Raw genomic sequence first — 23,050 nt, 5'->3', positions numbered from 1 at the left:
TCTGTACCTTCAACAATATTTAACAGAATCAAAAAACATTCTGCGTTAGCAGGTTTATCTCAGAGGTTTTAATGAACATATTGAACCTGAGAGGATGCTAAATCCAGGACAACAGTGTGGATGGGTAATAAGACACTGGCATCTTGGCTGGGAGATAATTGTATACAGTGGTGCACTCGCTGGTAGAACATTGTACACACAAAATTCAACTTACTCTAAATAATCACCATCAGGACAGAACACCATTTTACATCCCACTGGTTGTATTATGTTGTATTTTATTATATTCTAATGCAACAAAAACACAAATTTCATACCTGTGCTTATGAAATTAATCATGGACAGCATTTTAATTGAACAACAATGGGGCATTATATTTGGAACAAGGTAATCATTTACACACCATGGGTGCAGTAGCCGAGGCGGTGGGGGTCTGTGGACTGAGGGCAGGAGTGGCGCAAGGTGAAGGGTGAGTCACTATCACCTGCAGGCTACTGCTGTCCACTGTAGATGGAGCGGCTACTGCAGTCTGCTGTGTTTCTGTTTGGCACAGCCGCATCTGCTAAGCACACACACAGACACACAGTTATCAGACAAGATGAACATGAAACCCAAAACACAGTAGTTCAATAATCTTTTTATTCATTTAGGGGGGAAAGTGTATGATTTATTATGATTTCATATTGACCATAACATTAAAAAATGTAACTGAGTCACAGTGGAGGGCTTTTAAGCATGAACCGACAATTTACAGCATTTCAATTAGAGCTCAAGTCAGGCCACAGGAAAAGCCACTTAAAACCATAAATGTGTTTGTTTACAGCCATTCAGAGATTAACTGCATAGTCTTTTTGCAAAGTCTAATTACCCTAAAAGCTGAAAATTACAGGGACTGTCTGGTAGAGAGCAGAATTAATAAACTGTAAAAGTGTTCATCTTGGTTCCTTAGGGGCTTGTATTTGTTGTTAAAGCACTGTTGGAGGAATTTCAGGAGGTTTGGAAATATTGGCACTTGCTGTAATTTGCTTAAGGCCTCAGCATACTTCATGCGGAGACGACGTTCGCCTGGCTTCGGCGACCAAAGTGACGCAATCGCGGAGAAAGCGAACAACCGCGGATGTCGCGCAGAGGCTTCGCTCGCCTTGTCGCGCACATGGAAGCTGGGCGAACTCCGCGGGCGACGTCACGCCGCGACAATGCCTGTGATTGGTCGGTAAAAAAAAGAGGCGTGCCATGAAAACAAACACGGATTTTGAGGAGCGTCTTAACTGTGATCTTCGGCTGCGTACGAAATCACTACTTTCATACTGAACAGTATGCAATTATTAATCATTATTAAGCATTAAGCATTTATTAAACAGTACACGAAAAGTAGTACTTTTTTGTGTATGCGAACACAGCACACTTGCGTACTGAAAGCGCTTACTTCTGTACCGGCCAAGCAGTGCACACTACCTCTAATTTAACTATGATTAACTATGCGATAATTAACTATGCGACACACCAACGTTTTTCGGTAGTCACTACATTATAACGTCCTTTAAGGGCTCTTGTAAACTTTTTAAGAATGATATATTTCAGAGCCACTCAGGTGGCGCAACAGTAAAACACACGCTAGAACACCAGAGCTGGGATCTTAAAATACATCGTATCGAGTCTCAGCTCTGCCTGGCGGCTGGGCTGAGAGGCCACATGAACAACGATCGGCCTGTTGTTCATATAGGGGTGGGATATTAAGCCGGATAGGGACTCTCTCATGACTGATGCAACTACGACCTCTGCTGGCTGATTGATGGCGCCTGCACAGAGACGGGGATAGAGTGCGCTGATCAGGGTGTGTCTCTCCGTACACAGTGCTGATCCGCATATGCACTCGTCAAGTGTAGGTGACGAGATGCATACGCAGCTGCCCACGTGTCGGAGGGGACGCGGGTTAGCTTCATTCTCCTCAATCAGAGCCGGGGTCGGCATTAGTGGAGAGGAGCCATGACGCAATCGGGCAATTGGACGCGCTAAAGTCGGGAGAAAAAGGGAGAAAATATAAATAAAAAAAGAATTATATATTTCAATCGCATTCTTGTCTACTTTAGGATTTATTTTGTTAGTAGTAAAAATAGAAAACCTTCATGTGCTACTAGACAGTTTCTATTAAAAAAGATAGTGAAGGAGTTAGGCGGTGAAAGCTTGGCTGTGTCCAATCTAATCAAACTCTATTAATAATGAAATTAGGGTAACTGATGTAGTAACAAATGGACAATTGCTTTTTCACACCGTTAAGTGTTCTGTTTACTCAGGTTGTCTGTTGTATTATTTTTTAAAAGTTTGTTTGTTTGTTAGGATTTTAACGTCATGTTTTACACTTTGGTTACATTCATGACAGGAACGGTAGTAACTCATTACACAAGGGTTCATTAGTTCACACAAGGTTATATCGAACACAGTCATGGACAATTTTAGTATCTCCAATTTACCTCACTTGCATGTCTTTGGACTGTGGGAGGAAACCGGAGCACCCGAAGGAAACCCACACAGACACGGGGAGAACATGCAAACTCCATACAGAAAGGAACCGGCGACAGTGCTACCCACTTACCCACCGTGCCGCCCATTTTAAAAAAAAATTAAGTGCGACAATTATGCAACATTAGACAAAATCAGAAAGGAGGCAAATATTCATCACAGTAATACAGCACAGTGGTAGCACATCTGATCCCAAAAAATTATAAATATAATCAATATAATAATTTCATTTCAGCAACTCTACTATGCCTGGTGGACTCACCTCCTGCAGCGGCCGCTCTTGGCTGCTCGATTTCAGTGTGCTTTCTACAGGCAGTTCTGTTTTGACAGGTTTAGGAGAGCTCTTGCAGGGTGCCTGCAGGGATTGGATGGTGAAGGTGGAATACAGGCCGGATTTCATGTAATCATTGCGTGAGCTGCGCTGCACTGAACTGGGAGATGAACGCTGAGACTGCAAGGTCTTGGACAGTGACGCCATAGTGGCACCGGCGCTCCCTACTGGTTTGGATTGGGCAGAAACCTCTGTTTTTTCTCCACTGCTAAGCCGCTGTCCATCCTCAGGACCTCGAAGACCGTCGGCCAAGTTGGGGTCAGGGAAGGTCACAAACTTGTAGACAAACTTCTGACCACTTACTTTCTTTATAATGTTCTGTTGAGAAAAAAAAAACAGTGCCTTAAAGATGCATACAGTAGAATTTCAGCTCTGGCAACCATATTATATAAAATGCTAGCCATTTAACAAAGGATATTGCCATGTTTATATTTGCTAACTGTAAAGATTGTGGTAAACTGGGCGGCACGGTGGCTTAGTGGGCAGCACTGTTGCCTCACAGCAAGAAGGTCCTGGGTTCGAACCCCAGGTGGGGCGGTCCGGGTCCTTTCTGTACGGAGTTTGCATGTTCTCCCCGTGTCCGCGTGGGTTTCCTCCGGGTGCTCCGGTTTTCCTCCCACAGTCCAAAAACATGTCACCAGGCTAATTGGAAACACTGAATTGTCCTATAGATACCTAGATACCTAGCCACTAGATGCACAAACCAGTGCATTGTAGTGCCGGTCCCAAGCCCGGATAAAATAGGGAGGGTTGTGTCAGGAAGGGCATCCGGCGTAAAAATTGTGCCAAATCAATGCGGATCATGATCCGCCGAGAGCCGACCCCGCAACCGAACGGGACAAAGGCCGAGGAAGAAGAAGAATTAGAAAGATTGTGGTAAACTGAAATGCTCTTAAAGACGAGGAGGCTTAGAGATTAAGGTACTGGACCAGTGATCAGAAAGTCACTGGTTCAAGACCCACCAACACCAAGTTGCCACTGCTGGGCCCTTAGACAAGACCCTTAACCATCAATTGCCTGAGGATATAAGGTTACAAATGTATGTTGCGTTGGGTAAGAGTGTCTGCCTGTCTAAGATCACAAGCAGGATAGGATGTCGTCAAGTCAAACTGGTTTTGTTTACATTCCAGTGTTTTTTAGTTTTATGTTTTTCATTTTGGCGGCTTGTTGGTCACTCACATTCAGCAGTGGTTTCCCATGTCCCTGTCTCCCATGTGCCCCATTTCAAGCTTTACCATACACATTTTGCAGACCTATGCAAATGGAAAGTGTCTATGGTGCCCGTGATGATATTAACGGTCAAGTTTTACACAATGCCTTATTTGTTACACAGATCAGCCATAACATTAAAACCACCTCCTTGTTTCTACACTCACTGTCCATTTTATCAGCTCCACTTACCATATAAAAGCAGTTTGCAGTTCTACAATTACTGGCTGTAGTCCATCTGTTTCTCTGCATGCTTTGTTAGCCCCCTTTCATGCTGTTCTTCAATGGTCAGGACTCTCCCAGGACCACTACAGAGCAGGTATTATTTGCGTGGTGGATCATTCTCAGCACTGCAGTGACACTGACATGGTGGTGGTGTGTTAGTGTGTGTTGTGCTGGTATGAGTGGATCAGACACAGCAATGCTGATGGAGTTTTTAAACACCTCACTTTCACTGCTGGACTGAGAATAGTCCACCAAACAAAAATATATCCAGCCAATAGCACCCCGTAGGTAGCGTCCTGTGACCACTGATGAAGGTCTAGAAGATGACCAACTCAAACAGCAGCAATAGATAGGCGATCGTCTCTGACTTTACATCTACAAGGTGGACCAACTAGGAAGGAGTGTCTAATAGAGTGGACAGTGAGTGGACACGGCATTTTAAAACTCCAGCAGTGCTGCTGTGTCTGATCCACTCATACCGGCACAACACACACTAGCACACCACCACCATGTCATTGTTATTGCAGTGCTGAGAATGATCCACCACCTAAATAATACCTGCTCTGTAGTGGTCCTGTGGGGTCCTAAACATTGAAGAACAGGGTGAAAGCAGGCTAAAAAGGTATGCAGAGAAACAGATGGACTACAGTCAGTAATTGTAGAGCTACAAAGTGCAAAAGTGTAGAGTGCAAAAAAATTTTTTCCCGCATATTAAAAATTGTTAGGAAACTGGGGTCAGAGCGCGGGGTCAGAGCACAGGGTCAGTCAAGGGCTCAACAGTGGCTGCTTGGCTGAGCTATGATTCAAACCAACAACCTTTCAATTGATAGTATAATAGTATAAATCGTATTATTCATTAATACTGATTTTAGAGGAGAACCTTTTAATTGTTTGCCACACTCACTTTGTCATAGTAGTAGCGCAGCGCTCGGCTCAGCTTGTCATAGTTCATGTTGGTTTTGTTTTTTCGGAGGCCCCAAAGCCGTGCCACCTCTTCAGCATCCAGCAGCTTAAACTCGCCATCGCTGGATGTCCAGGAAATCAAGTGCCGCTGGTTCTGATCCTCTAGCAAATGAAGCAAAAACTGCCACAGTGTAATAGATGGGTCCATGGCTGCACAGAGAAACAAACATATGTTCAGTTATTTAAATGTTGCTAGAGGACTACATCCCTTATCTGCACATTGGACCATGTTTTAAATAGAGGTATTCAGGGAATGTAAAAGTTCTTAGTAGTGGACTGAGGTTTGGAGCAAACAGAACGTGTAACAGGTTAGAATAAGAACCTTTCGAGAGTGCAAATTAACCTCATTACCATTCTGCACTCCCTCTATCTAATTACATAACTCCTATCAAACGCCTTAGAAACTATCGCCATGGTAAATTAGTTTCAGCAACGGTAACTAGGGAGGAAGAGAGTGTGTTTTCAGTCACCTTTTACATCTACTGAACCACATTAACATCTGAAAACACAATCAGGGCGAATGGTGCCATTTTAACACCAATTTGACTAATCAGCACCACAGTTCAAATGCGCTTGGTTTTCATTCAGTTTGTTAAAATGTTTGGAACACGTTTACTAAAATGTGCTTTAGTTACACCACCAAAGCACCTAAACTTTTGAACTAGAATAGCCAGTTTGGATCAAAAGAACTGGTTCCCTTCAGGCTTCTTAAACCCTTGGTGCTTTGTAGAGAACTGACCTGCATTTCCACCAGTTTTTGGAAGCCAAGGATGGGTCATCAACAATAGGCATTGCACAATGGTAGTAAACAGTACTAACTAGTAAACAGTAAACAGAACTACCATGATGACGGAGCACGTAGATTACGCTGTGAGCATTTGTGCTGTTGTTACAGATGTTTATTTTATTACTCTGTGTGAGACGAATGAAATGTGAAAGGTTTTCATTTACAGATGTTTAGTTTAGAAAAATAGCAACCATTAAAATGGTGTATACACTGATCAGCCATAACATTACAACCACCTCCTTGTTTCTACACTCACTGTCCATTTTATCAGCTCTATTTACCACATAGAAGCACTCTGTAGTTCTACAATTACTGACTGTAGTCCATCTGTTTCTCTACATATCTTTTTAGCCTGCTTTCACCCTGTTCTTCAATGGTCAGGACCCCCACAGAGCAGGTATTATTTAGGTGGTGGATTATTCTCAGCACTGCAGTGACACTGATATGGTGGTGGCGTGTTAGTGTGTGTTGTGCTGGTATGAGTGGATAAGACACAGCAGCGCTGCTGGAGTTTTAAAATGCCGTGTCCACTCACTGTCCACTCTATTAGACATTTCTACCTAGTTGGTCCACCTTGTAGATGTAAAGTCAGAGACGATCGCTCATCTATTGCTATCCACCACCTAAATAAAGGCAATTTATATATTTTATATTGCAAACTTTACAGGCATTGTTCCTTTCTTTATCCTCTACAACGCCCACGGATGACCCCATGGTTCGCCCTTAGTATTTTTTAGTTCCAGCTGCGAATATTTACAGTTCGGAAGCTTTTTTAGTGGAAGCACGGTGAACTGGTTCAAAATCAAGTTTGAACGAAGTCCATTCCATGTCAGTCTATGATTAAAAGAACTATCAAAACTTTTAATTAGCTGCTTGTAACAAGACAGTTTAGAGGTTGTAATTTTATCGATTTATGTATGAGTGAAAGATGTTGCTCCCATTATGCAACAGCAGATCATTTGCCTGCATATTTGCTTTGGCACAGATTTCCCCCGCTGAATGCCCTTCCTGACACACTCCTCTTATATATTCAACACTAGTATTTCAGTCACAGCTTTAATGTTTCTCTCGGATTACTATTATTAGAATGTACACGGCTGGCTATTAAATTACTCACTGCTAATCACACGGTCTGTATGTGTGCTGAGAGTCACATGACAGACCTCAAGTACAGTGCAGAAGAGAAAACGTAAAAATGGTTGTTTGCATTTCATAAAAGCATTAAGAGAAAAGGATCGTTTTCTTTTCATCAAATCAATATTTTCAGGGTAATAAACAATTCATGCATGACAGAATGAAAGATTTCTATCACTTGTCTGCAAATACGATTTAGAACTGTTGCTTTTACAGTGAATGTCCTTCCTGACGCAACCCTATCCAGGCTTGGGACCAGCACTAAGAGTGCACTAATGTGTGTCAAATTTTTTTTATATTTCTGAGCCCAGCCTTGGATTTAAACCGCCAGAACTCAGACAGTACCTTCACTAGCAGCCTGACTCTTACCATTGAGCTACACAAGCTCACAATTTGAAACGGAACAATACATCAAAAATTAAAGGTGAATCTAGGGCTGTCGCGCTAACCGCAATTTTGAAATATCGCGGTATAGACCAGCCAACCGCAGGGCATGCTGGACAACCGCAACACCGCGATATTCACGTTTTTTCTTTCTTTCTTCTCCTTTTTTTTATTGTTGCAGGTCCATCTTGTTTTATACGCTTACATTCGTGCGTAATAAATGTTAAATAAATTCATAATGAAAATGAGCTAGGAGCGACATTTTCCCGCAACCTGTTCTCATGCGTTGCTGTTGAGTGTCAGGCTTTGTGTTTTAAAATGTAAACAATCGCAACAGGAATTATAGGCAAGTTTATTAATGATTAAATTGAGTTCACACTCAATAAATACTTGTAATTTAGACTATATTCAAACAGCCTTGGCGAACTAAAACACTTAATGATAGTTAATATGGCATTGCAGCCTGCAGATTCTCTCTTGCTGGCTTGCTGGAATGATTTAAATGCATTTTTTCGTTGAATAAAAATGTATTGAAACGAATAATAACTTGAAATGTAGTTTATATTGTTATGTTAATTATACCTACTAAATAGATGGTTAATAGTGGCGCGATAACCAGGCTAGACTTTCTCTGATCTCTAAAGTCGCATGCAGGTTCAGTACATCTACAGTGTATTAATGCAACGAGCACCATCAGAGAGAGTTTTAGTACCGAGGGGAACATCGCTACCCCACTCAGATCCTCTCTAAAACACATCAGATGAACATGTTGGTTCGTCTAGCGCGCATGATAACGCAGGTTTAAACTCTTACAGACTTTATTCTTTATTCTATTTTTTTACCATATTTTGATTAGATGTGCATTTAAAATATTTAGCCTAAACACTTTTTTTTTGTTTCACAGTGTATATCTAACCTAGGCTAGAAGCTTATTTAAACCTTTTTTTAATAGAGAAAAGACGCGCATCCCTGCTCTGTTCTGTATTTAACAATAGCCTAAACACGCATTTCATTGGTCTTAAAGCTGTCTCATCTTTGTCATTATAAAGCAATAATATATCGAATCATAGCCTAACAATAAAGCTTGTTTATATAGCTCTAAAATCCAGATCAATTAAGTAATTTTCAAAAACAACAAAAAAATGGCGATATAACCGCATACCGCGATATTGAGACAGGCTGAATACCGCAAGGGGAAATTCTGTCACCGCGACAGCCCTAGGTGAATCACTCACTCACTCACTCACTCACTCACTCACTCACTCACTCACTCACTCACTCACTCACTCTAACCGCTTATCCAATTAGGGTCGAGGGGTGCTGGAGCCTATCCCAGCTTTTCAATGGTAACACCCTGGACGGGGCGCCAGTCCATTGCAGGGCAGACACACACACACACACACACTCACACACACACACACATCCATTCACCTACAGGGCAATTCAGTGACTCCAATTAACCTGACTGCATGTGTTTGGACTGTGGGAGGAAACCGGAGCTCCCGGAGGAAACCCACGCAGACACAGGGAGAACATGCAAACTCCGCACAGAAAGGAGTTTGCATAAACCATATCTGCCCCGCCTGGGGATCGAACCCAGGAGGCGACAGTGCTACCCACCGAGCCGCCCTTAAAAGTGAATTAGCATTTTAAAATGGTTTATAGAATATATTGAATGTGTGATAAACCACAGAATGGATTTTAATGGAGTTTAGTCATCATGTGTACCAGTAATCATGTGTGCCAGTGAAAAGATACAAGGGCTCAAAGAGTTGCTGGAACATTACTTCCAGATGACAATCTTTTAAAGACTTTAAAAATGCATTTAGTGTGGATAGACCCTTAACCTTTAGCTGTTCATTAAACCATGTAAAAATGCTTTTCCCCCCATTAAGTTACCTGACATTTGATTTTTAAAACACTGTGCCAATAATAGTGACCACAAAACAAGTGGCAATAATAAATGATAGAAAAGAACAAATATAAGTTTTTCAATTGGAAAAAAGGTACATTAGTTCATCTTTAGTACCAGCATCTGTGCATGTGCGTATTATAATGACCATGAGAGTAAATAAATGTAGTAAATCTAATCAATTGTACAACAATTATGCATCAGAACACACTTTCTCTATATAGACAGAGGACTATTTTTGCAGTCAGACTGTGACCGTTATTAAACTTCAAAGTAAACTGGGTTCTATAGAGGGTTTTCCAAAGTCACTTTGGCCTGGTGGAAACTTAAATGCCATGCCAGCTCAACACAGCCAGATGCCAGTTCAATGACCTTATAACTGCATCAGTTGTAACTGGATTGGTTAAACTAAGCCTGCAAGGATAAAAGGACACGTGCACTTACAACTAGGGCTGTCGCGGTGAAAGAATTTCCCCTTGCGATATTCAACCTGTCTCAATATCGCGGTATGCGGTTATATCGCCATTTTTTTTTTTTTTTTTGAAAATTACTTAATTAATCTGGATTTTAGAGCTATATAAACAAGCTTTATTGTTAGGCTATGATTCGGTATATTATTATATTACAGCTTTAAGACCAATGAAATGCGTGTTTAATGTTAAATACAGAACAGAGCAGGGATGCGCGTCTTTTCTCTATTAAAAAAAGGTTTAAATTTAGCTCCTAGGCTAGATATACAGTGTGAAACGAAAAAAAAAAGTGTTTAGGCTAAATATTGTAAACACACATCTAATCAAAATATGGTAAAAAAGAAATATAATAAAGTCTGTAAGAGTTTAAACCTGCGTTATCATGCGCGCTAGAAGAACCAACACGTTCATCTGATGTGGTTTAGAGAGGATCTGAGTGGGGTAGTGATGTTCCCCTCGGTACTAAAACTCTCTCTGATGGGGCTCGTTACACTAATACACGTGTACTGTACCTGCATGCGACTTTACAATGCGACAAACTATCTATTTAGTAGATATAATTAACATAACAATATATACTACATTTCAAGTTATTATTCGTTTCAATACATTTTTATTCAACGAAAAAATACATTTAAATCATTCCAGCAAGACCAGAAAGAGAATATTTGCAGGCTGCAATGCCATATTAACCGTCATTAAGTGTTTTAGTTCACCAAGGCTGTTTAAATATAGTCTAAATTACAAGTATTTTATTGAGTGTGAACTCAATTTGATCATTAATAAACTTGCCTATAATTCCTGTTGCGATTGTTTACATTTTAAAACACAAAGCCCGACACTCAGCAGCAACGCATGAGAACAGGTTGCGGGAAAATGACGCTCCTAGCTCATTTTCATTATGAATTCATTTAACATTTATTACGCCCGAATGTAAGCGTAAAACAAGATGGACCCTGCAACATTATAAAAAAATAAAAATAGAAGAAAGAAAGAAAAAACGTGAACACCGCGGTGTTGCGGTTGCTTGGCATGCCCTGCGGTTGGCTGGTCTATACCGCGATATTTCAAAATTGCGGTTAGCGCGACAGCCCTACTTACAACTCAGCTGCAACAACAATAATGACCAACAATCCAGTAAAGATCTGGTGGAAAGTGGTGGGAAATGTTATGTTTTTAGCATGATATTGTTTAATAACCTGAACCATATCTAGTGCACTAACTGAACATCTATTTTATTAAAACTGTGTTATATTTTGTTCTGTACTGTGGTGGAAAAAGCCATAATGAAATACCCCAGAGACTGGAGTAGAAAACAGAAAAGTAAAAAGACAAGTTTTACATTTACATTTTCGGCATTTAGCAGACGCCTTTATCCAAAGCGACTTACATTACAGTTACAGTATACAGTCTGAGCAATTGAGGGTTAAGGGCCTTGCTCAAGGGCCCAACAGCAGCAACCTGGCAGCTGTGAGGTCTGAACCAGCGACCTTCTGATTACTAGTCCAGTACCTTAACCACTAGGCTACAGTTTTATTCTTATCTGCAGAGAGAAATTGCACTGACAAAGTCTCACACAGAAACTTGTTGAATGTGATAAGAAGGAAAGAAAATAATCACACTTTATACTCCCATCGGTGACCTTGTAGAACAGTGGAAGATTCCACCATTAACAGAAACTTCTTAGCTAGAACATAGGAACTGGTCTGAACCAACTAGAACTGGGTTTACACACAGCAAATGACGCACTTCTTTTCACGTACACCACTTTCCATAGTAACTGTATCCTTGCAATCATGCCCTCAATTATACTTCTAGAGTGAATTTACATTTTTCTTCAACAGATGAAACCTTTTCTCTTCCCCTTGCTTCCTGCTACATGATCAACCCAGTTGTTTTAAAATAAGCAAATTGTTAGTGCTCATGTAATATGGCTACTTATCAATTCCAAGAACTCTGATTATGCCAGCTGGACTTGAGGCTAATGAGTTTATTCAGCTCATTATATACTCAATTATCAGATTTCAAAATCTGCATATGCTTAAAAACAAGTTCTGTTAAAAACACATAAAAAAGCTATCGTCAAAATATTGACAGCCACTTTTAAAATCTTTTAATGTTTATTTATATTAGAGATGGGACGATCGATCGGCTATGAATCGGTATCGGCCGATTTTTAATCAAAATATGCTATCGGCGATCGGCGATATTTCCTAAAAGTAGCCGATCCGATCGTGTGATATATAAAGACCATGTTAAGTTAACAGCTCAGTGGATTGATCCAGACTTTGAGCTACGACGCGCCAACCATCACATCACCATTCATCAACCATCGTACAGAAACCACAGTGAAAGCTCTTCATGACCTAAAATAACATCATTAACGTTGTGCATCATACATACGATGTAATTTGAGTCACATCCGAGTCGATTCTATCAGCACGTTATATAAACTCCTGGTTCACTTTGGTAAATCGTAAGCGGTTCTTACTTGTGATGTAGATGAGAACAGAAAATGTTAGAGCCAATCAGAGGCAAAAGTTTATTCATTACCAAATTCGTTAGTTCAGGATCATCTGCTGAACTTTTAGCTCCTTAGACGGAACGAGTCTGACTCGGTTACAGATCTGTGGTAATAGCAGTTTAATGAAGCTTTTTAATGTAAGAGAGCCACACAAAATGTTCTGTAGTAGTTGGTGTTTATTTAAAACCACGACATTAATTAATAACAGTAAACACGGAGAGATAACTGAGAAGAGAAACTTACGCTTCGCGAAAAATGACTCGTGAATCAATGAATCACTTATAGCGATACAGTGAACAAAGCGTCTCTTCTAAAGGCGCACACACGCGCGCGCGCGCGCACTGCTCCGGTTTATCTTCACTGTGAGGCTCTTTTTAAGTTTATTTATTTTATTTTATTCCCCCCCCCCCGATTACAATTTTACTACAAGTTTCTATTATGTATATTTTATTTATTTATCTTTTTATTAGGATATTAAAGTAATGCTTTACACTTTGGTTACATTCATGAGAGGGCAGTTAATAACAAGATTCATCAGTTCAAGTTTTGCCCATGTCATGGGCAATTTTGTATCTCCAATTCACCTTACTTGCATGTCTTTGGACTGTGGGAAGAAACCAGAGCTCCCGGACACAAGGAGGACATGCAAACTCCACACAGAAAGGACCCGGACCGCTCCACCTCGGGATCGTTCGTTTGTTTATTTATTAGGATTTTAACCATGTTTAACACTTTGGTTACATTCATGACAGAAACGGTAGTTACTCATTACACAAGGTTCATCAGTTCACAAGGTTATATCAAACAGTCATGGACAATTTAGTATCTCCAACTGTGGGAGGAAACTGGAGCTCCCGGAGGAAACCCACGAAGACACGGGGAGAACATGCAAACTAAACACAGAAAGGACCCGGACCGCTCCACCTGGGAATCAAACCCAGGACCTTCTTGCTATAAGGCGACAGTGCTACCCACAGAGTCACCGAGCCTGTGCCGCCTATTGTGTACTTTTTTTATTTATCATTATCATATCATCACATTACACAAATATCTCAGGTTCTTTGATTGTGGCTTTAAATAAGGTTTTTTTCATTTTCATCAACCACTTTATTCTTGTTCCACTAGAAAACACTGTGCTCAGAGCGCTGCTGGAGTTTTTAAATACAGTGTCCACTCTATTAGACACTCCTACCTAGTTGTTCCACCTTGTAGATGTAAAGTCAGAGACGATCGCTCATCTATTGCTGCTCTTCGATCGTTGGTCATCTTCTAGACCTTAATCAGTGGTCACAGGATGCTGCCCACGGGGCGCTGTTGGCTGGATATTTTTGGTTGGTGGACTATAGTGACAGTGAGGTGTTTAAAAACTCCATCAGCATTGCTGTGTCTTATCCACTCATACCAGCACAACACAAACTAACACACCACCACCATGTCAGTGTCACTGCAGTGCTCAGAATGATCCACCACCCAAATAATACCTACTCTGTGGTGGTCCTGTGGGGGTCCTGACCATTGAAGAACAGGGTGAAAGGGGGCTAACAAAGCATGCAGAGAAACAGATGGACCAGTCAGTGCTTCTATATGTACGACAAGTGGAGCTGATAAAATAAACAGTGAATGTAGAAACAAGGAGGTGGTTTAATGTTTCATATTGCTTTATCCCTATGTTGTCCAGTTAAGAAATTTTGTAGAATATACCACTCCTATGCTGGCCGAGGAGAGCTGCAGACATGTGAGTAACTAGTTCCAGGCCAAGCGCTTAGCAAAATGTGCTCATGACGTTTCATGACTAGAGATTTTATGTGCAGATGTTTTCATCAGGCTGCTTATGCTGTTTATTTTCCTTGACAGCACTGACAGCATTACATTCAGACGTCACTTTTATCATACATCACCCCTAACACCACACAGTTACCAAACTGACACAAAAACTTGTTTTTATCATAACATTGAGCTTTAAAAGTGTTGTGTTGTACTGCCTGTTCAAATACCGGCATGTGTACATTACCTGCTAATGACGTGAGTGCATGGGCTCTCACACATTTATAAGCTCACAACCGCTTGCACAAAAAGACAATAAATAAACAGCAAGAAAGAGGTGGCTGAGCGAGGGCCAATACAAATCTGTTTTCACTTGTCAAGTCTGACCGCCTCAGGAGGATGGAAAGGGGTCTGTGATACTTAATAGCCAATTATCTTCTGTCCTCCAGCGGCGAGGCCTGGCACGATTTATAACACTTCAACAGCTCGCCTTTCACTGCACCACAGAGCAAGCACGCTGAGCAGCCAGACACATGTAAAAGTAATACCAGCCTATCATAAAAGACTAAATAATAACACAGACAGCCACAAATGGGCCAAGCGTTCATCCATAAAAAAAAACAGTTTATTATCCAAACACTAGATTTTTTTTTAGAAGTTTATATAGTACTATATGCCTCTGTGCGCTCGAGTGGCATCCTGACGTGGGCACAAAAGTACAGAAGGTGCTTGGCGGAATGTAAATGGGACGCATAATGCCACACCCTTAGTGCCAGTCCCAAGCCCGGATAAATAAAAGGGTTGCATCAGGAAGGGTATCTGGCATAAACACAGAGCCAAATCAAATATGCGGTTGAATGATCTGCTGTGGCAAGTCCTAACGGAAGCAGCCAAAAGAAATCGTTCTTTCAGTACTATCAGCCTTAGGCAATGAAAATGAAGCCCACTTGTTTGCAGTAGTCAGATTTATTTCTATTTTTTTTTCACAGGACTAAAACAAGAAGAGGATGAAAACAATTGAGGTGTAATAGTGTTTGCTATAGTTGGTTGCAACGGCTTGCAAAATGCCACAGGCATGTTGGCAGCCTGCTGTATAACATTCCCTCTTAACATAGATGAGCTCTGTTATGCCAGCAAACACTACACACATTACAGTACAATGTAGTGGAGGACATACACACAAACTGAGCATGCTTGCTTTTTACTGGGCCGTTTCTATCAACTGATTTCTTATAATTAAGTCACATTGTAACCACTAGTGCATAACAGCACATTAGATTATAAAGCAAATCAAATCTGATACTGTTAATGCAGCTAATAAACTGTTGCTTGTCACGCAGGAATAAATATATGATTAGGAACATTTCATTCATTCATTGGCTGTCCAAAGGGTTGCAGTGTGTACAATCCATCAGGCGAAAGGTGGATAGGTCGCCAGTCAATCACAAGGCAAACACACACATTCAGACCTAGGGCAGTTTAGTATTACCAGTTGCCCTGAAAGCATGTCTTTGGACTGTGGGAGGAAGCTGGGCTCGCAGACATGGAAAGAACATACAAACTCCACACAGAAAGCACCCGGACCACTTCACCTAGGAATCAAATCCAGGGGAACTCCTTGCTGTGAGGCGATAGAGCTACCCACAATGTCCCCATGCCGCCTGATTAGGAACATATCATAAAACATATGAACTAGAGCTTGGCGGTATGACGGTACATTCAGTGTACCGTTTTTGATTCCTTGTACGGTATGGATTTTTCATATACCAGCATACCGTAGCATAGTTAATACAACAGCTGTAAGCTTCAATAGGCAGCAAATCATATAATATCGTTCGCCACTAAAAGCTCTATGGAGAGTTGTGCAGATTAAGTACAGCTCGGTAGCATTAGCATAACAGTGTTAACAGAAGAGAGAGGTATTCTCGATATGGTGAAAAAAATAAACAAAAACAGATAAAGGATAAAGAAAGGAGGACCAAATATGTACCGGAAGAACCTGCCAAAAAATGAGCCGGTTTTAGTTTAGAACACACTAAAACACTATATACTGTACGGTTTGTCGAGCCACAACTGTTGCAAAAAACAAACAGGGGAGAGACTTTATGAATGCTGTAATAATCCACATATGCAAGGACACGATTCCTCTACAGACAGTCGAGAAAGAAGCGTTCAGAGCAATGATTAAAACACTGGATACCAGGTATGTCTTACCGGGATTCTTACAGAAATGTAAAAAGTCCCAGACATTTCATGATATACTGTGAAACCATCAGAATCTTAAAAAATACTGTGATACAAATTATTGGTCATACCGCCCAGCCCTAATATGAACATATCATAGAAATATATCATTAGGAACACCCCCCTTATATGCTGTCAAAACAACATGTGGTAGAATGGGTGCTATTCACGTTTTGTAAAGAGATCGGCATCTTCTCCCCAAGATGACATGGGTTTCCTCTAAAATGACTCTACTACTCTACTCTATAATTGCCTTTAAGTGAAGGTTAGTATGAATGAATGAATGCCATTGTTGTCTATGCACATAAAATACAACAAAATTCTCTGTGCTAAAAAAAACATGTACAGGCATGTACAAAAAAACAGTATTATTGCACAATCTGTAAAGGTACTGCACTTCAATTTAACAATAATATCGAAGTGTGTGGGGGGGTAGGTGGGTAGTATTTATTTAATACAACAGTGGCACTTGGAAAAAAAAGTTTTTCAGTCTGGAGGTGGGTGTCCTTAGGACCCTTTATCACCTTCCAAATAGAAGCACAGAAAACAGATTGTGTCCTGAGTGACTTGCATCTTTCCCTAACCCTAACCCTAACCCTAACCCTGGCTCTAAATGTGTTGTTCTATGATAAATCAGCTTTTTGCATTTCTCTAGTGTATATTTCTCATATTAATAATTTGGTGGGACGCAGTACAATCATTTCTTTGTAGTATGGCCATTAACTCCATTTAGTGATTGACTAAAGCTGGTGTGTTCTTTGTGACTATATAAAAAATTATGCTTGAACTGCACACATTAGAAGCATAAGCTAAAAGCATTATGATTTAACCAGATATGTGCCAGAAGTTTGTCAAAGGTTTTTAAAAGAAGATGATGAAGTTTAAGCACTGCCTATAAAAAAAACTCAAATACGTGGACTTGAGAATGTGTTCCAATTATTCGGAAACAGAAAAAGAACAGAGGAAGAAATCATAAAAACCAAAGACTGCCATAACAGTCCTATTGCTTCTGAATGTGAATCTAACAGGAATCCAATGTACCTTTGCTTGATGGCCCAGAAGACCATCAAATCTCTCTTGGGAATTCATTTAAATTTTAACACCCAGACTCTTGTCAAATTAGGCTAGATTGTAAATTCCTTCTTTCCATGTCCACCATCAGACCTCTGCAATAATTCAACATGGTGCTGCACACGTTTTTTAATAAACCCCTGTGGGAAAGGGGTGGGTTGTCAAATGGAGCCTAGTGTGACTCTCCAAACAGCGGTACAAGCTGTGTGGGAACCCAACAATGACAGGTGATAAGATGTGTCGAAGGAGGCAAGTGGTGATCTGATTCTCATTGATCAGACTGGAGGTTGTACAAGTTGCAGCAGATTCACAATTGGGAACAGGAAATGACTAAAAATCAAGGAGCTCAAAAAAAAAAAATCAAAATGAACCATAGTTTTTTTTTTTTTTTTTTTTTTTTTTTTTTTAATATATATTTTGTTAATGCATTTTCTCCCCTTTTAGCGTGTCCAATTGCCCGATTGCATCATGCTTCCTCTCCACCAATGCTGATCCCTGCTCTGACTGAGGAGAACGAAGCTAACCCACGCCCCCTCCGACACGTGAGCAGCATGCCGTATGCATCTTATCACCTACACTTTGACGAGTGCAGTGCAGCTCAGCGTTGTGTACAGAGAGACACACCCTGAGAGCACTCTTCTCATCTCTGTGCAGGCGCCATCAATCAGCCAGCAGAGGTCGTAATTGCACCAGTCATGAGAGAGAGACCCCATCCGGCTTAGTCCCCATATCTGAACCTGTTGTTCAATCGTTGTTCATGCGGCCGCTCAGCCTGGCCGGCAGGCAGAGCTGAGATTCGATACAATGTATTCGAGATCCCAGCTCTGGTTCCAGCGTGTGTTTTTACCGTTGAGCCACCTGAGCGGCCGAAATGAACCATATGTGTTACTGCAGGTCTGTCTGTAATGTTTTAAATTTTCATTGCAAGTGAATTATAGAGTGTAGTGGTGCCGCTTAACTTGACGCTGCGCATCTCTGAGCTTTAATCTGAATGAACTCTAACCCAGTTTGTCACTGACCTTTTCAAAGAGCCTCCAATGAGTCAAACTGTTAAATTTGACATAGTAAAATGATTTAGGCAGTGTGAACTAGCAACACCAAACTTCTTTTAATTATTACTGGTCATACGCATTTTCTACCGCTAAAATAACCAACCAGTGGGCCAAAAGAAAAGTAATAATTGTTACGTAAAGCTTTTTCTTTCTATTTAAACTGTTATTAGCAAACAGCTTAATTTATAAATGATTACTTTTATTACCTTTTAGACCACAGATTGGTCATTTCAGCAGTAGGGAGTGCATACAGCGATCAGCCATAACATTAAAACCACCTCCTTGTTTCTACACCCACCATTTTATCAGCTCCACTTACCATATAGAAGCACTTTGTAGTTCTACAATTACTGACTGTAGTCCATCTGTTTTCCTGCATGCTTTGTTAGCCCCCTTTTATGCTGTTCTTCAATAGTCAGGACTCTCCCAGGACCACTACAGAGCAGGTATTATTTGGGTGGTGGATCATTCTCAGCACTGCAGTGACACTGACATGGTGGTCGTGTGTTAGTGAGTGTTGTGCTGGTATGAGTGGATAAGACACAGCAGTGCTGCTGGAGTTTTTAAACACCTCACTGTCACTGCTGGACTGAGAATAGTCCACCAACCAAAAATATATCCAGCCAACAGCACCCTGTGGGCAGCGTCCTGTGACCACTGATGAAGGTCTAGAAGATGACCAACTCAAACATCAGCAATAGATGAGCGATCGTCTCTGACATTACATCTACAAGGTGGACCAACTAGGTAGGAGTGTCTAACAGAGTGGACAGTGAGTGGACTTAAAAACTGCAGCAGCGCTGCTGTGTCTGATCCACTCATACCAGCACAACACACACTAACACACCACCACCATGTCAGTGTCACTGCAGTGCTAAGAATGATCCAGCACCTAAATAATACCTGCTCTGTGTCCTGGCCATTGAAGAACAGGGTGAAAGCAGGTTAAAAAGATATGTAGAGAAACAGATGGACTACAGTCAGTAATTGTAGAACTACAAAGTGCTTCTATATGGTAAGTGAAGCTGATAAAATGGACAGTGAGTGCAGAAACAAGGAGGTGGTTTTAATGTTATCCTATGTTGTTGTTTTAGTGCATTAATCCACGTTATAGCTTTTTTCCCAAAAGCATTGAAGACACTCCTGGAGATGCTGATTCTAACTATATCACAGTATCGAGAGAGAGAAAAATACAGCTAAACGTGTTACATATGGATTGTTATGTCACACAGATGGGTATGTGTGTCATGGTACACTTGTTTCACTGCACTAATCAAGCCAATCTCTGAGCTTGCCTTACAGTGAGCAAACCAGAAAATACTTCTTATCTAAATGCACCCTAGTAGCATGGCTGGATTAGTGACCGGGCCAGTGGGGCCAGCGCCCAGGGGCCCTTGAGGTCAGGGGGCCCTGGCCCAAAACATTTTGCGATGCCTATCAACATTTATGATACAATATATTTTTATTTCCGAGGGCCCTCCATTTTAAGGATCCTCTGACTATTAGGGACTTTGACCCCAGGGCCTCTTGGGGGCCCTAGCCATGCTTTTGGGGGCCCTAGCCATGCTTTTGGGCCCCTTATGAAAATGGATGAGGCATTGTGGCACTGCTCTGACTTCGACTTCTGGCTATTAGGGGTCCTAGGAAAGAGGGTGGCATATTTTTAGAGGGCCCTGGTTATGAGAGCCCCTACCAGGGGGCCCTAGAGAAGAGCAGGGCATACCATTAGAGGGCCCTTGATCACGAGGGCCCCTGCTATGGGGCCCTTGACTTCCTTGACTTACCATGGCTCCTTGACTTTCTACGGACCTACAAATTGCCAGGCAAGCTACCATATTTCATAACAGACGTTTTGTTGCAAATATGCGATTCAGGCCCTTACTTAATTTTCTGAATTTGTATTGTTTCAAAATTATTATGTTCAATTTCTCTTAAGCGCAGAGACACAAATTAATTTAGCAATTTTACAATTATTTAAATTTAAGCCAAGCAATTTCAAGCAGTTTGAATGCATACACACACTTAACTGAGCTATTTGATGTTCTTTTCATGCCTGACAATATGTCCAACAGTGAGCTCACTTTAAAGGCTAACTCACTCGCTGCAGCATATCCTTCAGATCTGAACATGAGCCTGGCAGATGAATTGATACAATACAAATCATTCATAACAGAAAAAGAAAAATGTCCTAGTAAAATGCTCAAAACCATGATAAATTTGAATTTACAGTCAACCTTTCCAAATGTCTACATAGCACTTAGACTTTTTTTGACTGTGCCTATCACAAATTGTGAAGGGGAGCGTTCATTCTCCAAACTGGCTCGTATTAAGAATGAACTCAGGATTAGGATGCGCCAAAACTGCCTGAACTCACTGTCACTTCTGGCCATTGAATCAGATTTGGTCAGACAGCTTAATTTTGATGAATTAGTGGATGACTTTGCAAGAAAGAAGAGTAGAAAGAAACTTATATAAAATAGATTCTTGTGTTAGGGTTAGTTATTGACAGGTTGTTTAATGCATTAATTTATTTATGTTTTTGGAGGAGGGGGGGGGGGGGCGTGGGTTGGGGCCCTGGGCCCTTGCCTAGTAGCATGCATCCTCTTATCCCTGTCCTGTTGGTACATGCTGAATGAAGCACTTTTTTACACTTTGATTACTAGTAGTCTACAATGCTGTCATGCAAATCCTATTGAGTACAAAAAAGGTACCAAAGTTTTCCTGCAGGAGGGTTAATCAAACAGGGTGGACTGGATATTCAGGTTCACAGAGCGATCACAGTGCAATGTTTTGTCTGCTCATCTATCAGTGAGAACAAACCAAAGCAAAATGAATAAACCAGTATCAGTAAAACAGTAATAAAAGAGTATCAGTGAAACAGTATCAGCTTTAAAAACTTTGATTCATGTGTCAGTGTTTTAAATTATTTATTTATTAGAATTTTTACGTCATGTTTTACATTTTGGTTACAGTCATGACATGATGGGTAGTTACATATTACACAAGAATTATCAGTTCACAAGTTTAATGTTAAACAGTCACAGACAATTTTGTATCTCCAGTTCACCTCACCTGCATGTCTTTGGACTGTGGGAGGAAACCAAAGCTCCCGGAGAAAACCCATGCAGACACGGGGAGAACATGCAAACTCCACACAGAAAGGACCCGGACCACTCCACCTGGGGATCGAACCCAGGACCTTCTTGCTGTGAGGCGGCAGTGCTACCCACTGAGCCACCGTGTCGACCCAGTGTTTTAAATCTACAGTTGTATACAAAGTTTGGACAACCCCTGCCCAAAACAACACATTTAATTTTTAATACATACAAACAAACTCTGCAGCAAATATACAAAAACACTTTATGCCATTTTTCTTCAAAAGCTAAAGCACTCTTTCTTTATATTGGATTACCATAAAAATGGGTAAGCACGTTTGGACATGCTACCATGTCAATGCTTAATTACACCCTTTTATTACTGCATGCATTTTTGGAGGTAACTGTAGAATTCCCCCTATTATTCCTTTCAGGTTGCTTTCAGTTTAACTATATTCTCAAACATACAGTATGTTAAAGATCTAACTTCAGATATTTGGTGTCTTGATCTTCCAGATCTTTCTTTTTTTTCTTCCACAGCGCCCCTTCCCCCATCCCCCCACTGCTATTTCTTAATGACATTTCATTAAATTATACTTCATTAAACCTTTACATTAAACCATTATATGTATTTCTTTACTATCATTGGTACCAAATCATTTGCATACAACAGCAGAATACAAACACCTTAGTCTTAGTTACACAACTTGCATATGGGAACATTTTATAGGAGCAGGCAAAAAAAAAAAAAGTAGCACATAAAGCACATAAAAGATGCTTGCTACACACCCAGGTGGCGCAGCGGGATATTCCGCTAGCACACCAAAGCCGAGATTCTGAACTCCTCGGTTCGAAACTCGGCGTTGCCACCGGTTGGCTGGGCACCATTTAGCGGGCATAATTGGTAGTGCCTGCAGGGAGGGGTGACCGGAATATGTGTGGGTCTTCAAAACCCTTCGTAAGGACCCTGCTTGGCGGATTGAGGCGTCTGTGCAGAGTGCATGGGTGGAAAAGGGTTCCGTTAAGGGCTGCGCTTGGGTCGGTGGAGGCGTGAGAAGCAATATACCCTCCTCGACTGCAAAAAATCGGAGATCCCCAGCAGCGGAAGACAAACTGACTACTCTAAATTGGGAAAAAATGGGAGAAAAAAAAATGCTTGACTTTAAATTGACTCAATCTCATTTACAAACAGCTTATGTAAGTTCTGAAACTACACGTTTATTTATAACATAAAGCAGATAAGTATATTATGTATTAAAAATCATCTCTGTCATGATAGTAAATATTAGAAAATCTTAGCAAAGAAAAACACTGATTATAGAAATCTCACTGCTGGGGACAGTCAACATTTTACCAGATAGTTGC

At 40.9% G+C, this 23,050-nt stretch overlaps 1 protein-coding gene across 2 annotated transcripts in view; it reads right to left on the bottom strand.

Annotated features, from left to right (window-relative positions):
* Positions 1–23,050, bottom strand: part of elk1 (ETS transcription factor ELK1) — a 44,018-nt gene that overhangs the window by 16,671 nt on the left and 4,297 nt on the right. Inside the window, exons 2-4 of one of the 2 annotated variants that reach the window (XM_062998582.1) lie at positions 5,190–5,398; positions 2,783–3,169; positions 404–562 (exon numbers count right to left, since the gene is read on the bottom strand). In XM_062998582.1, coding sequence (XP_062854652.1) covers positions 404–562; positions 2,783–3,169; positions 5,190–5,398 — 755 coding nt within the window. The remainder of the gene's footprint in view (positions 1–403; positions 563–2,782; positions 3,170–5,189; positions 5,399–23,050) is intronic. The other variant, XM_062998583.1, reaches the window with a different exon arrangement.

This window comes from Trichomycterus rosablanca, chromosome 7 (assembly GCF_030014385.1).
Source record: "Trichomycterus rosablanca isolate fTriRos1 chromosome 7, fTriRos1.hap1, whole genome shotgun sequence".
NCBI lineage: Eukaryota > Metazoa > Chordata > Actinopteri > Siluriformes > Trichomycteridae > Trichomycterus > Trichomycterus rosablanca.
Note: the sequence above shows the minus strand (reverse complement) of the source record. Positions and strands in the feature narration are given on the sequence as shown.